This window comes from Balaenoptera acutorostrata, chromosome 6 (assembly GCF_949987535.1).
Source record: "Balaenoptera acutorostrata chromosome 6, mBalAcu1.1, whole genome shotgun sequence".
Taxonomy (NCBI): domain Eukaryota; kingdom Metazoa; phylum Chordata; class Mammalia; order Artiodactyla; family Balaenopteridae; genus Balaenoptera; species Balaenoptera acutorostrata.
Window position 1 is genome coordinate 101962441 of NC_080069.1, and position 15522 is coordinate 101977962.

A 15522-nucleotide genomic window follows, 5' to 3' on the forward strand; every position below is an offset into this window, starting at 1 on the left:
AGCCTTTTCCAAACAGTAAGACTGTTGGAAACCCAGTTTGTACTAGTCTGTACTCTTTTGGATTCCACTGAGAGATGCCATGCGAAGGGAACATTGATTGGCTCCTATAAGTAAGAAGGGCAGAGGTGCCGCAGAGAATCATGGGAAGCAGGAGCTAGAGAATCAGTGGGCCAGGGTCCCTCTCACTCAGCCTCTCTTGTTCTCGTCTCTCTTTGCTTGAGCCTTGTTTTCTCCCACTGCAGATGAGGGAAGGTAGGGTCCCAGCAGGGCCTGGAAGGCCAGGTATTTCTGGGCCAGTCCAGGCCCAGCCGAATGAGAGCACAAAGTGAGCAATGGGGACGAGGGATAGGAATATTGGGGGCCTCTCTGAGGCATCTTGCTGGGCTGTGTCCGTGGGAGGGCAGAGTGTGCAGTGATTGAAAAGGCCATGCAAGGCCACACGCTCCTGGCTGAGGGAGGGACGTAGTACATTCTGGGCCTCGGTCTGTGATGTCTCCTCTGCCTGGCACGTTTTCTTCTCTTTTCCACCCGATGAAGGCATCCTTCAAGGCCCGGCTAACATAACACCTACTCAAGTCAAGTTTTTCTCACCACTTTGTGTCTGTTGGAAATTGCGTTCAGCTGTAATCACAATAGTGGCTTAAACTCCCAGCAAGAAATCTGGAGTGAACTGTCCAGAGCTGGTGTAGTCACTCCAGGGTGCTAACTAGAACCCAGGCAATTTCTTTCTTTCCGCACACTCAGCCGTCCTTAGCGGACTCTTGCCCCTCTGGACACAAGATGACTACTCCACCTACAGCATAATATGCCTTGTGGTAGGCAGAGTAATGGACCCCCCACCCCCAAAGATGTCTCCGTCCTAACCTTCAGAACCTGTGAGTAGGTTAGGTTACATGGCAAAGGGGAATTAAAGTTATAGACGGAATTAAGGTCTCCAAACAGCTGACTTTAACATAGGGAGATTACCCTGGATTATGTGGGTGGGCTCAATCTAATCATAAGGATCCCTAAAAGTGGAGAGGAGGCAGAAGAGAGTCAGAGGGAGATGTGACTGGGGAAGAATGGTCAGAGAGCTACAGCATTGCTGACTTTGACGATGGAGGAGGGGGCCATGAGGCAAGGACTGTGGGTGGCCTCAGGGAGCTGGAAAAAGCAAGGAAACGATTCCTCCCTAAAGCCTCCAGAAGGGAACACAACTCAGCCACCTCTTGATTATAGCCTTTTGACACCCATGTCAAACTTCTGGCCCGCAGAAGTGTAATATAGTAAGTTGATATTGTTGTAAGCTACTATGTTTGTGGTCATTTGTTACAGCAGCAGTTGGAAGCTAATACATCTCTCGAGCACCAGGTCCCTGTACCAGGCAGGAAGAAGGGAAAGGCCGAGGGCGTATGCCAGCTTTCCCAGAAGTCCCGCCCAACAATGTTTACATACATCTCATTGGCCAGAACTGTCCTGTGGCCACCTTTCTATGCAAAGGAAGCTGGATGTGTAAATTTTCAGCTGGGTACATTGCCACATATCCCCCACAAAATAAGGATTCTGTTAGCATGGGAGAAGGGGAGAACAGATGTTGGGCAGGCAACTTGGAGTCCCCGGAGGAACTGACACTTTGCCAAATCGTTGTTCTTTCCTCCAGCTCTTTTTGGGCTCTCTTGCAATTTATGGGTTTACTTGGCTGTTCTCATTACTTTACCAAGAGCTCGGCCGGGCAGACACCGTGGCTGATTTAGCTCTCTGTCCCTGATGTTCAGCACAGTGCCTGATGGAAGGAAGGTGCTTGCATTAAGTTGGATGGATGGATATATACACGGACTTTGAAATGAGAGAATGATCGATGCACTTTATAGCGCCATAGGTCCTTTGTATTTTCCCATTACGAAGGTCTGTTGGGGTTAGGTCGATTTTATGAGACCATTTGGCCAGGATTGCAACCTCATCGCCAGTAAATTGAACGTGCACAGCTGCAGTGTGTCACCTTTCTTTACTGTCTATTACAGTCTGCTTCTTGCTTAGGAGAAACTGAGCAAGCCAGTCAGAGGCTGTTATGTGCACCTGTCTCAGCCTAAAGAGCCTTGGTTAACCTTGAGTGTAAATTACACTTCCTGCCAATTCTTTATTTTTAGCTTGGCAGTATCTCCTTGGCTCCTCCAGGGAAGACTGCATTAGATTTCGGTCATGAAACTACAAAACATTGACATTTCTAGCCCAACTGGTATGACTCTTATTAACCCCATGACACTCGACTTCTTGGGAAGCTCCTCAGCCCTGGGACTCAGGTTTTCCACGAAAAGATGTCAGTCTGGGCCGTCCAGTGCCCACATGTGCATGTGTAGAGAAAGCTGCTGCTTGGATCTGACTCACTCAGACTTATATAAGCTGTCGATTTCCTGAGTTCATTCCCTTTGGATGAAACTCAGGTGGTGTTATCGTGAAAGTCTAGTTTTGTTGCTTTTTTTTCCTCTCTCTCTCTCCGTTCCTTCTCGGTTACACAGTATCACGACCCAAATCTTTAGCACTTGATCTATATAGCCAAGAGCCCTGAAACCCATAGGGCCTGGGCAGTGGACACAATTGGGCCAGCCAGTTGGCATCAGGTCACAGAGAATTCTTAATCACTTGAGCCTGCTTCATCGGAAGAAGTGAGTTACTTAGAGTCAGCCTTTTTTTTTTTTTTAAGTCAGATATTTTTAACCCAACTTTTTTCCAGAATCCCTTGTGGTGCCTGACTCTGAGTGCAGCCAGACAAGCTCCGTCAGTGTTGGTTGAATTGAATGTAAATCGATACTGTGCCCATGTTAACCCCTCACTCGGCCCAGGAGGAGCTGGGACCCCGGCTCCTTCCCAGTGCCACAGCCTGTGAAAAGCAGCCTTCTCAGCGCTGGGCCAGAGGAGGCGTTTTTTTTTAAAGTGATTTACTGTTTTTATTCTGATTAGATAAGGAATACATGAGGTTTTTTTTTTAATTGGGGAAATATTGAAAATTATAAAGAAGAAAATTAAAATCACCCAATAGCTCATTACCCGGAGACAACTACCACGGATATTTTCCTATTTTCTCGAACTTAACGCTCATGAAGGGGTGCTCTGTATCCCTCCTCATTTCTCTAGGGATTGGGGGAAATGGGGAGAGGGTAGATTATAGTCTTTCTAATCTTTTAGCTTCAGGTATTATTGGGATATACGTACACATACATATATACATATATTTATATAGATATAATATATATTATTAGGAAATATATCATTAGGATATAATATATATAGTACACACATATATAATATATATCTCTCTAACATACACATATGTATATTTTATTAACATCTTTATTGGAGTATAATTGCTTTACAGTGTTGTGTTAGTTTCTGCTGTATAGCAAAGTGAATCAGCTATACGTATACATATATCCCCATATCCCCTCCGTCTTGTGTCTCCCACCCCTCTAGCTGGTCACAAAGCACCGAGCTGATCTCCCTGTGCTATTCGGCTGCTTCCCACTAGCTGTCTGTTTTACATTCGGTAGTGTATATATGTTAATGCCACTCTCTCACTTCGTCCCAGCTTACCCTTCGCCCTCCCCGTGTCCTCAAGTCCATTTTCTACATCTGTGTCTTTATTCCTGTCCTGCCCCTAGGTTCTTCAGAACCTTTTTTTTTTTTAGATTCCATATGTATGTGTTAGCATATGGTATTTGTTTTTCTCTTTCTGACTTACTTCACTCTGTATGACAGATTCTGGGTCCATCCACCTCACTACAAATAACTCAATTTTATTTCTTTTTATGGCTAATATTCCACTGTATATATGTGTCACATCTTCTTTATCCATTCATCTGTCGATGGACACTTAGGTTGCTTCCATGTCCTGGCTATTGTAAATAGTGCTGCAGTGAACATTATGGTACATGTTTGAACTGCGTCAGTTAGCTGTTGTCACAATAGTGCTCTATGACAAACTACTCTCAAACTCAGTGGTTTAAAACAAAAATCATTTGTGCTTGATCACACTTCTGTGAGGAGTAGGCTGGGTGTTTGCTGATCTAGGCTGGGCTTAGCTGAGTGGCTCTAATTGAAGGTGCAGGTCTGACTGGGCATGGCTTCTGACTCTGGGTTGGGCTCCTGTCCACTCCCCATGTGTTCTTTCCGGGGTGCAGGCTGAAGGGACAGCAGCTGCCCAGAGAAGCTGTTCTCTTGGTGCCAGCAGAGGCACAAGAGGACAAGCCCAATGGGGCAAACACATTCCAAACCTCTGTTTGTGTCGTGTCTGCTAACATCCCATTGGCTAAATCAGGTCACATGGCTGCACTCAAAGGGGCAGGGAAGTACGTCCTGCCATGAGGCCAAAGCAAATCATGTGACCCAACATCAGTGGGTCGGGGACGTATATACTCTTCCCATGGAGGTGAAGGGGGAAGGGAGGGAATTTGTTGTAGAATAATGGAATCTACCCACATCCTAGATGTCTGCTGAGGTACTCGGTTTTTTGAGATTCAGATGAAATCTGCTCAGAATTCACCTGGCCAGTGCTACCATCCAGTCTCTCCAGGAAACCTCTAGCCCAGAGCTCCTCTACCCAGTGAATTAGTTCCATTTATAGATCATTTGAGTTGTCCCTATTCCATGCTCATATTCCTTTCCTTGATTCCTCCCAAAGTAATTTACACAGATGTGTGTAAAAGGTTTGCTGAACATTTGGAACAGCAAAGGTTGATATCTCTTTGTTTATATATTGGTGTTGCTTGGCCCCTCTCCTCTAGATTCTGTTTGCATTTCAGCCCACACACAGCCTCTCAAGTAAAAGCTTGCTGAAGAATTACCTGGGTCTCAGAAATCCTGAAGATCTCATCTTGGCTGAGCTATGACTTTTTTGCAACTTGGTTCAGCTTTTTTCATTCATTCAACATACTTGTATTGAGCATTTGTACCCTCACCATGATGAATTTATACTCTAGTAGGGGAAATTAACAATGTGTGTCTACTCTAACACAGGGTTTAGAACTATTAAACCTTGGCAATGTTGATTTTGGGGGGGCAAATCATTCCTTATTGTGGGGGGTGTCCTGTGCTTTGTAGGATGTTTGTCAATTGCTGCCCACTAGATGCCGGTAGCACCACCTCTACTCTCCTTGAGTGATGGATAGCCGCAATATCTCCAGACATTGCCAAATATGCCCTGGGGGACAAAAGCACCTTGGTTGAGAACCATTGCACTAACATATAGTAGACTTGATAAGATCTCTGGTCTTATTATTTCCTGGTGGTGAATCTGTGAAAGCCTCATGGGGTGGATGATATCTGCGTTAAGACTTCAAAAATGGTTAGGGTTTAGAAATGGGTTTCTTGAAGGAGGGAAAATCATGGGGCACAAATGGACAAATAAGGAGTAGCTCTGTCTAAAGCATAAAATGAAGTAGACTTATTGGTAAGAGTGGAGGCTATATAGGTATTAGGAGGCTAGATACTGTCATCATAAGGACTACCACTTTTATTGTGAGGGAAATGATCAGTATATCTGAAGCTGTGTTCATTTGGAGGGGATACCATTACACATAGTGTTTGTCTTCATAACCCAAAGTAATTGCTGCAAAGTCTTATCCATCCAGAGGTCATTTTTCTGATGCCTAGTAAGGAAACAGAAAAGGCCTCTGAGGGATACAGTGCAAAAATTCCATGCCTATATCTTGGTGTTCCTTACCCCTCAGAAGATCTCACTAGCCAGTTCCCAACAGCAGATTAGAAGGTGGAAGAGGAGGAGGGGGAGGCAGGCATAGACTCTGCAGAAAAGCTTCCAGCCCGACAGAGGGAAGGAGACCAAAAGCAGAATTGAATGAATGAACGAATAAATTCAGACCAAACGATTTGGAAGCATAATAATCTGGAGTCCTGTAGGCAGGGGACCATCCATCCCTTCATAACCCCCAAAGGCATTGGTGCATTCCAGCACCACCCTAGTATACCAGCACACTCAGTGTGTAACAAGGCAGGGCATATGTGAAGTACTGTAGAGCCCATGTGGCTAGAGTTTAGCACAACGGTTAGGAGCAGGGTCTAGAGTTACACTTCCTGGCTTGAACCCTAGCCTCAAGGCTGTGCACCAGTAAACTAGTTCCTTAACCAGGCCAAGCCTTCATGATCTCATCTGTAAAATGAGAATTCCCGACTCATAGGGTCATAGGGTCATTGGGAAGGTTAAATACAATAATCTACATGAATTCTTAGCTCAGCTCTTGGCACAGGTTTAGTGCTCAAGAAAAGTTAAATGGTTATTACTATCATTTCATTGAAAGAATAGAGCTGCCAAGACTTCCCCCAAATCATCAGTGTAGCTGCTGTTCTGGAATATTCCCAGAGTCTCCTGGCTGTGCTGAAATTTCCTTTCCAGGAAATAGATAAGTGGGTTGTAAAAACTGAGGAAGGTTTCAGAAGAGTGGGGGCAGTCGTATCAGTCCCTTCCATCTCCTGTCTTCTTGGTAGTAGAGGTTAGGCCACTGAGGAAGGTGACAGCAGGTTCCCAAGCGTACTGGCCATCAGCCATTTCTCGGCAACATATTCCCTTTGAGCAAGACTGGCTCTCCACCCTTGGCCAAGCTGACAGAAGAGCAGTTATTCTGAGATAGGAGAATATGAAGCTGCTCTCCGGCAGAGAGTATGTCCTATGCTGTGTAAAACCATCTACCTCCGAGTTAAGAATGTACACGTGAAGAGAAGGGGAGGCCCCAAAGCAAACTGCAAAGTGGCGGCAGTGACCTGGTGGCAGCACCTCTGGGTTGGTTTCCTTTGATCAGTGTCTGCTCAGTGGCAAAGCTGGAAACACAGGATGCTCTGTGAGGTAAAGCCTTGGCCGGGTACCACAGCATCATGTAAAATGCAGACCGCCAGGAAGTCACCCAGCAGGAAGAAGCTGCTCTCTGGTCCAGGGGTGGCAGGAAAGTAGAGTAACCTGTCCTCTGTTTGTGTGTTTTCCAGGCTGGAACAGGAAATACAAGCACTGGAAAGTGAAGAGTCCCAGATATCTGCCAAAGAGCAAATCATCCTAGAGAAACTAAAGGAGACAGAAAAATCCTTCAAGGACCTTCAGAAGGTGAAGGAAACAAATGTGATTTCTCTCAGTTATATCCCTGAGGAAGTAAGCACTAGCAGAATGGTGCCAATTGGAGAAAAGGCCAGTTGGCACTGATGAGAAGACTAAGCCACACACTCTGAGGGGCAGATGCGTGAGGACCAGTGCCATCTCTGCAGCTGAGGGGGGCCTGTCTTCAGGGGTGGGTCCACCTGGCCCACCAGAAGCACAGACAAGAGTCATGAAATTAACCCCATCTCCCTACGGTCCAAACCCTTTCTATGCCTCATGCCTGAAAAGTCATCTCCCATTAGACTCTAGAATTCTAAAACCAATTCTTACGAAGCAGATTAAACAGACTCCCTGTGGCTTTAAGTCTTTCCTTTATAAAAAGGCCAAAGACAAAACCATATCAAATGGGCATGAACTCCAAAAACAAAGCGTCAGTGAAACATGAAATTTTACCGTACAGGCATGCCTTGGAGGTATTGCAGGTTTGGTTCCAGACCACTGAAATTAATCAAATATTGCAATAAAGTGAGTGTCATGAATTTTTTGGTTTCCCAGTGCATATAAAAATTATGTTTATACTATACTGTAGTCTATTAAGTATGCAATAGCATTATGTGTAAAAAAAAAATGTGCATGCCTTAATTAAAAATAATGCTGTTGGAACAATGGTGCTGACAGATCTGCTTAACTGGGGGTTGTCAAAAACCTTCAATTTGTAAAAAATGCAATATTGAGGCCCAGTAAAATGAGGTATGCCTGTCTGTGAAAACAGATGGTGCTGTGTAGCAAAGGGAGAATCCATAAAGCCAGCAGGCTCTGAATAACTCAGGACCCTCCCTGCATTTTATACCACGTGTTTCCTCAGGTACCCAACAGTTGATAGGAAAGCAGTCTAATCACATTCATTTTAAGATAGGATTTTCTGATATCACTTCTCCAACACAACCAAGGGTATTTGCTGAATAATTGAAATATATCTCTTGTAGGAGAAATTCAGTATAAGGTGGGAAGGGTAAACCTTTCCCTTAAATTTCAGGATCCCAAACAAATTTCCCAGAAGGAAAGAAAGCATGGGGTTTGCCCACCACAGTCACATTCTGGAGGAGAAAGATGGGTTAAATGAGTGAGGGGTCATCTCCCCACGTGTGTAGTGACGCTCTGCCCTGCTTTTGTTTCCACAGAGCTTCTCCAGTACGGATGGAGGTAAGTGTAAGCGCTCTCTCCCCATCTGTACCTGAATATTTTCATCCGTCAGCTTAGTGGGTTTCATTAACACAGGCTCACCAGGAGACGCGATGTGTTGGTTTTTAAGGGCATCAGAAAGAAGGGGAGTGCTGTTTGCGGGTGCTCAGGAGGGCCACGACCCCAGTCTCCTCTGCCTCTCCTCTTCAAGGACTGCTTCTTGACCAACTCTTTCTAGGCTTACACAATTGGCCTGGCTCTTCTCTTTCCCATTTGGTCCCCAAGGTTCACTGCTTTGATCTCTCTTGAAATATGCTCAGCCAAGAGTGCCAGCCTCAGGACCAGTTCCCTGGTAGGATGAAGCCACTGGTGCCGGTGATTAGGTCTCCAGGTTACCGTATACGGCAGGAGCCCATCATCTGATGTTTAGGAAACCTTCCTAAGGCCTCTGGTTTTACTTTGAATCAGAAAACTGCAGTTTCTCCAGCCTTCCAGGGAAACAGGGCTGGGCAGAACCTCCCTCCCTGTGGGGCATGGTTGGCCAGGAGCACGTGAAGGGTGGGAGCAGGGCCCCGGCTTCCTGACCCCCATCCTGGCAGGAGTGGGCCTTCCTCTGCTCTCCCTTCCCCTCTCCTCCGCTCTCCTTCACTGGGGCCATGTGATGAACTTGGGATTGTGTGCTTCTCAGCCTTCACCTTGCTCCTCTGACGTCAGCTACAAACTCATGAAAACCACTTGATTCCCTCTTTCACTCTGGCCCTCAGCTAGACCTGTCTTAAAATGCCGGGACTTGTCGGAAGATCAGATACCATCTGCTCACCTGATTCTTATGAGGTCAACCTCTAAACTAGGAAGATGACCAGGAGCCAGAATAAGTGTTGGCATCAGTGTTTTCCCAGTGTCTTTTGGAAATATATGGTTAAAGATTTTAAAATGCAGAGATGGATAATGCATTTTTCTGGATTAGCAAAGATCCTTGCAATAACGATAATTCTAACTTCAGCAAAAAAGAAAACAAACAAAAGAACTGGTTTGTCTGGGTTCTCCCCACCCCCCTCCAGCAAGTAAAAGGCAGGGGATCTGGATTTTGGCTCCTTGGGTGATCTTTGGGAAGGTATTAAATTAAATTCATGTGTCCAGCGCATATGCTCAGAGGCAAGTCAGGGTCGAGCAAGCAGGGACTCCAGGAGGAGGACTTTCGATAGTTCTAGAACCTTTTCTAGGGTGTGGCCAAATCAGGACGTTTGTTCTGTGCTTTGGGGGTGGAGCATGGACTGAAGAGGTGGCCTTGCCTATTTTGGGGAGTTGAGGGTGGCAGCACGGGAAGGATAGCGGGCTTCCCTCGTGCTAGGGCTGCCCAGAGGCCGTGTACGTGATCATCAGTAACACAGTGTCAGACACTGACCCACAGATACCCACATAGCGGAAGCGTGCACACCAACTTTTTATGCTTTCACTTCTTTTTCTCTCAAACCAGGGCCTTTCCTAGACTTCCCTCTCTAATTAGGGAAAGGATGGCGCCTGCATGCCATGTCCCAGGGAAAGCTGTGCGGGCCATGGAGACCCATGTAGTCTATGACTTGTTAACAAGCATCCATGAAGCCATGTTATAAACTGTCACTGCTCTCTTTTTTGTTTTCGCCCTGAACTTCTCTCATTTCCTCCTGTGCTATGTACTTCCCACTATTTTCGTCTGTTTACCTAAGTAGTTCACAAAGATGGTAAGAAACACGATCGTGACTGAGAAGGGAACCTACAGAGAAAAATCACCTTCATGATTCCATCCTTCATCACTTTTTGACAGGATGGGTGAGCTCAGGCTTTTAAAAGGATGCAAAATTCTCAGGGATCCCAGGAGGTGGCCAGGGAAAAGTTTCCATGGCCTTGTCACCCTGGATGATGAGTCCTACCATGTCTGGTTATAACTAAGTCTGGGGAGACCTTTCCATTACACCACATCTACTGGCAAAGAAAAGTTTGAAGGAGGGAGCACGTCCTTCCAAGAATGCAGTCAGTGTTTATAGGCCACTCTGTGGTCTGAGGGTAAAAACTCATCATGAAGCACATCCAGTTCAGGGACTTTGGGATGTCTGATTCTTTTCTCTTTCTTTGATTTCAAAGTGCCAAGACCCTCTTAGAATCAACCAATTGTTGTTACTAAGACCTAACAAAAAAATGATTGTAGAATAATGATGCTTAGGACAAATACCCAACTTCTGAAACATGATGATTACAGAATCCAGGCCCAACTGAAATTATGTAACTGTACAAGATGCTGCAGATAATCAGCAGAAGCGTCTCCAGTTTAATGAGTTGCCAAGGAGTCGGCTGCTAGCGTGTGCATGTGTAATGACTGCTCTTCAGGTACCCTGTGCATGTCTCCCTGTGCTTTTCAGAGAAAACAAAGGTACTGGACTGCTGGATCACTAATGGTTTTTGAGTACATGGTAGCCTTGGCAATCAAGACCAATGTATTCCAGTCTGGAGTCGAATTTCTTGGCAACATACATTCTGATCCCCCCTCACTTCCTCCGCACCCCACATACACACTTGTTATATGGCAGAGTCCTCATCGATTGGGTGGGTTGTTTTTACTGCCCTAAATAGGCACAGTGTTTTGTGTAAGTATAAATTGCATATTGTATGTACCTAGAGCTACCTCTGTTCTTTACCCACAGAGGAGCTGGCGTGAAACCCTTGGCCAGAACTGGCAAAGGAAAATGTCTTTCCTGGGCCCATCTCATCCTTGCTGTTTTGAGACTGACCTTTGTAGATTTCCATTCCATCCCAGTCTGGGGTGGCCTGGGACCTTTCCCACATCAAAACCCTCATACCAGGGACTTCCCTGGCAGTCCAGTGATTAAGACTCTGCAATTCCTTTGCAGGGGGCACGGATTCGGTCCCTGGTTGGGGAACTAAGATCCCGCATGCCACAGGGTGTGGTAAAAAAAACCCCAAAAAACAAAAAAACACCTTCATACCAATTGTTGGGACAGCTCAGTGTGTCTTCAGTTGCCCGGAAGTCACGATTTCAGGAGGGTTTTCATCAATTTTGTTTCTCTAGCTTTGGCTATTTACGTTCTTCATAAAGATTTTAGCAGTGCCAGAACTGATGAGAAGCACTCATGTTACATCTCTGCTCTGTAAGTGACTGTTCTCTGCCTTCTCGGCTGGTGGGAAGAAGCATGATAGACCACCCTGACTTTGGCAGGAAGAGGGCAGTTTACTGACTGAGGCCACATGAAGAAATCTCCCTGTGGAAGCTTTGGAGGCCCTGTTTCTTATTCCTTGTGTTGGTCTATCAGACACCCTCCGTGCTGCAGAACCTTAGGGTTTACTACTTAATGATATATTGAGGGGCTGCCCTGTCCTTTTCCTCGTGCCCCACTCCTCGCCACCCCCTTATCTCTTAGCAGAAGCCATGGCTCCCCAGCCCCACAAGAGCTGCTGTCCTCAAGCCTGTAGCCAGTGACCACTGGGCAAAGGTAACTCCATCACCCACTCACATCTGGCAGGGAGCAGCCTCTGGGGGAGCCTGAAACGTAAGCAATAGGAATCACATGCGGAATTCCCCACCTGTGAGTGGCTTTTATTTCTAGCTGCTAAAACTTTCAGCATGCAGAGATGTCCTGGAAATTCTATATGTAGCATAGAATGTACCAGACACGTGTGACCAGTCCACAGAGTCTTACCTGGTTTTAATGGCTTGAGTCTCCATCTCATTTGAATGCAGGAAGTCAGATTTACCGTGGTTGCCATTCCACGGATTTCTGGAAATCCTCAGGGAAGCTCAGAAGTTCTGCACATCTGCTCTGGTCATCTCTTGTCCCCTAAACTGTTTCTCTAACCCCACATTGCTGCTCCCCCCTTCCCATGGGCCACTGTTAGCAATCTCCCTCTACCCCCTCAAGCCCCACTTACCCCCAGCTGCTGCTCTCTCTGGTCCTGCCTTGTGCTACCTTGGGGCCCAGACCCTTCCCACAGCTCCCCAGAGTGAGAGCAGAGGCTGCAGCCTAACTTGAGGAATACTGGCAGGGCAGCTCAACATGGAGAATAATGGGCAACTTTGGACATGGTGGCCACACTCAGAGGCTCTGGCTCCAATCCAGGCCCCTTTCAGAGGGTCCCTACAGGCTGCTTCATGGCCATCTCCCAGCCCACCATCATCTCAAAGGCCCATCTTCCTTCCTTGCAGTGAAGGACCTTCAACCATGTCTGCCTGACCGAGGGCCCAACTCCAGCACGCATGAGGCCCCAGGGAGACAGTAACCAGAGCCTCACTCCAACCCAGGGCCTGCCTGCCTGCTGACTCCTGACTTCCTGTTCCGTCTCCCCAAAGGGTTGATATAGACAAACCCATTCTCTTAGAGAGACTCCACCCCATCCACTCCCACAGAGTGTGTTCTTTGCCCTAAGAACATGATGGTCCAATGTCAGTATATTCTGGGTTATTCAGACACACGTGAGTCAGCAGTGGTCTAGTCGGCATATAACTGAACTAATCCTAATCTGGTGTCTGTTTGCAGTCCTCTCCTACATGAAATTTAAAAGAGAAAAAAGAAGCCTGCCAGAACTAAGGCGGTATCGATGGGGATACACAGGATGGGACGGATGTGGGAAGTGGGTAGAGGCTAGGGACTAACTGGCCACTGGGAGGGGGAGTTAAGGACACCACCCAGGATCCTGGGTGAATAATGGTGCCAATGAGCTGAGATACGTTGTACAGGAGAAGCAGCAGATGAGCAAAGATGAGAGTTCCATTTCTGACATGTTGAGCGTGAGGTGACTATGGGCCATTCAGTGGAAGTATGTGGTAAGCAGGTAAATGTGATCATTGATGAGTGATTGACATTCCAGGATTTTGGGATGTGGCCATGACACAAGGAAGGAATCACATCACCTAGAGCCCAGCTTTCTAGAATGTTCCTTCGCTTTCCCACTTCTCTCTGGGGGATATACAGATTCTTCTCCTTGTTTCACATCAGTGGTTTCCGCCTCTCCCCTAATACTTCGGCACGCCTGTTGACTTCTGTGCCCTCCATCTCCCTAAATGGGCTTTCAAGGTATTTTCCCAAGCAGAGCTGGTCTCCCTCTGTTGCACGGCCTCATTTCTTGCAACTGAGCTCATGGTGAGTTCACTGGGTGCTGTTACTTGGAATCTCAGGATTTTCTAGCTGAAACACCAGCCAGAAGTAGTGAAATTGTGGGATAAATTCTGGAATTTTTTTTAAATGCCTACAAAATTAGTCTTCTGCATGAATCAGGCACATAAAGCTATATTTCCAGTTTAAGGAAAGAGCCCCAAATTTATTTTCCAGTTCTGCTTAAGGCACGTTTCTAGTTTGAGGTCCCACATTTGGCCAATTCCACCAAATTTATAATGGCTCTCACTAGTCCATCTCTCTTTTATTTGTTTTTGCTCCCTGAACTCATTGTACTCTTAGAATCTAGAGCTTTCTGGTGGATCTTTTAATACATAGAGCTGTCCTGGGGCTTGAGCTCTCTGGCCAGGATCTCTCCTACCTCAGCTACTCTACTGAATACCAGTCAATGGGCAAATGCTGGTCTTTGTTTACCCTGATCCTCTGTTGCAGTGGCCGCCTCTGTGGTCCATTATGTAGGGCAGACAAGCTGCTGTCTCGGCAGTGAACCCATTGGGCCTCCCAACACTGTGCCTAATTGTATTCCCTGTTCTCTGCTACCAGATGCAGTAAATTACATTTCCTCCCAGCTCCCCGACCTGCCAATCCTCTGTTCACGAACAGCACAACCGTCACCTGGGCAGGACGGAACCAGCAGAGCAGCTGGTAAGTCCTGGGGAGCTATTTGGTTTTGATGCCAGGACTGACCATGGGGCTTGCGTTTCTCTGAGCTTTAATAATGACTGATGCCCAGATATCCTTACATAGGGGGGACCCTGTCCTCAGCACAGCTTCAGATGTAGAATTTACAGTGGCCACACCGGGCAGGCACTGGGCCCTGCTGGGTGTCTGAGGACCAAAGGGGAGGGAGTATTGAGAAAATCAGAAACCATTTTCTTCCACTTCAGAAGAGTCTGTCTTGTGTTTGTGGTCTTTATAGCTGTCCTCATTCTTAAAGTTCATTTGCACTCTGCCTCCAGGGATTTTTATTTTCCATATTGGAATAGTACAAGATCAAATGAGCTATGCCGGGAAGCTGGAGGGAAAGTATTTTCAAAGTGTATGAGTATGTTGCTGGAATCCTTTGGGAATCGAGCTGTTTGTATGTTGTGAACATATATATTCTCAAGTCTTCCCATTTCTGGAGTTATTTCTTAACTACTGTGGTATATTTGGGAAATAAAAGGAGCAATTTAAAGAATATATGTTTCTTGCTAATGTTTCTCACAGTTGTGGATTTTAGAAAATAATACACTTGTGAGTATAAAGCCTATAAAGAGCTCTGCTTTTCTCTGTTCAATGCGAACGTGCCTCAGAAATCAGAACTGGATGGCCGTGAACAATAAATCTCTATACCACTCATTTTGCTCTTCACAGAATTGCACTGAGGGCCGGGGTGGAATGGATAGGTGAACTGCCAAGGTTGTACAGTTCGTGACAATGTAGGTGAATTTGAATCTGAACATCAGATTATGCTTTACATAATCTAGGTAAATTTATGTTTAAAATAAGTCACCTAAGGACACCTTTTATAAGACAGAATAATCATGGACCGTTAAGTCAGAGGAAATCCTTTATACAGGCCAACCTGAATATTTTATGAAGCAAATAGTCCCTCCTTATTTTAATATAAAAGTAAAATAAAAGGGCAAGTAAGTATTGACATAATTGTCATGCGCACTGGCTAAATTTCAGTATCTACCGAGTGTCTCTGTAAACATCTTAGCATCATGTTACTTTTACATACAGACTCACAGGGTTCTAGAGTTGGGGTTGGGGGGTGGGTGGGGAGGACTGTAAATTGTGTCTGGTCAAACCCAGGCCAGGTCAACGGATCCCCGGATAGTTAAAGGATAAGCCAGAACTTGCAGCCTACAGTCATGCTACAAAGGAACCATTGGCAGTGACTTAAGCTGTGGATTCTTTTAAATGCTCCAAAATGCACGTCTGAGATCAACTGGGGATAATAACTCTTCAAAAGTCACATACCTCCCTGCTTGTTATTAGAGTGTTGGTAGTTCCCAATAGCTGTGCGTAAACAGCTTTGCAGCCCCTTTCCACATGTTTCTGCACCTCACGGGACATGCAATATGACCCAACTAATGGATCGGCTCATGGAGGGGGGGT

At 46.1% G+C, this 15522-nt stretch overlaps 1 protein-coding gene across 6 annotated transcripts in view; it reads left to right on the forward strand.

The window, feature by feature from the left end:
• Window positions 1-15522, forward strand: part of PALM2AKAP2 (PALM2 and AKAP2 fusion) — a 506958-nt gene that overhangs the window by 281219 nt on the left and 210217 nt on the right. For 4 of the 6 annotated variants that reach the window (XM_057548010.1, XM_007178230.3, XM_007178232.3 and 1 more), the window contains exons 5-7: window positions 6967-7081; window positions 8254-8275; window positions 13960-14061. In XM_057548010.1, the coding sequence (XP_057403993.1) occupies window positions 6967-7081; window positions 8254-8275; window positions 13960-14061 (239 nt within the window). The remainder of the gene's footprint in view (window positions 1-6966; window positions 7082-8253; window positions 8276-13959; window positions 14062-15522) is intronic. The other 2 variants (XM_057548011.1, XM_057548013.1) reach the window with 1 other exon arrangement.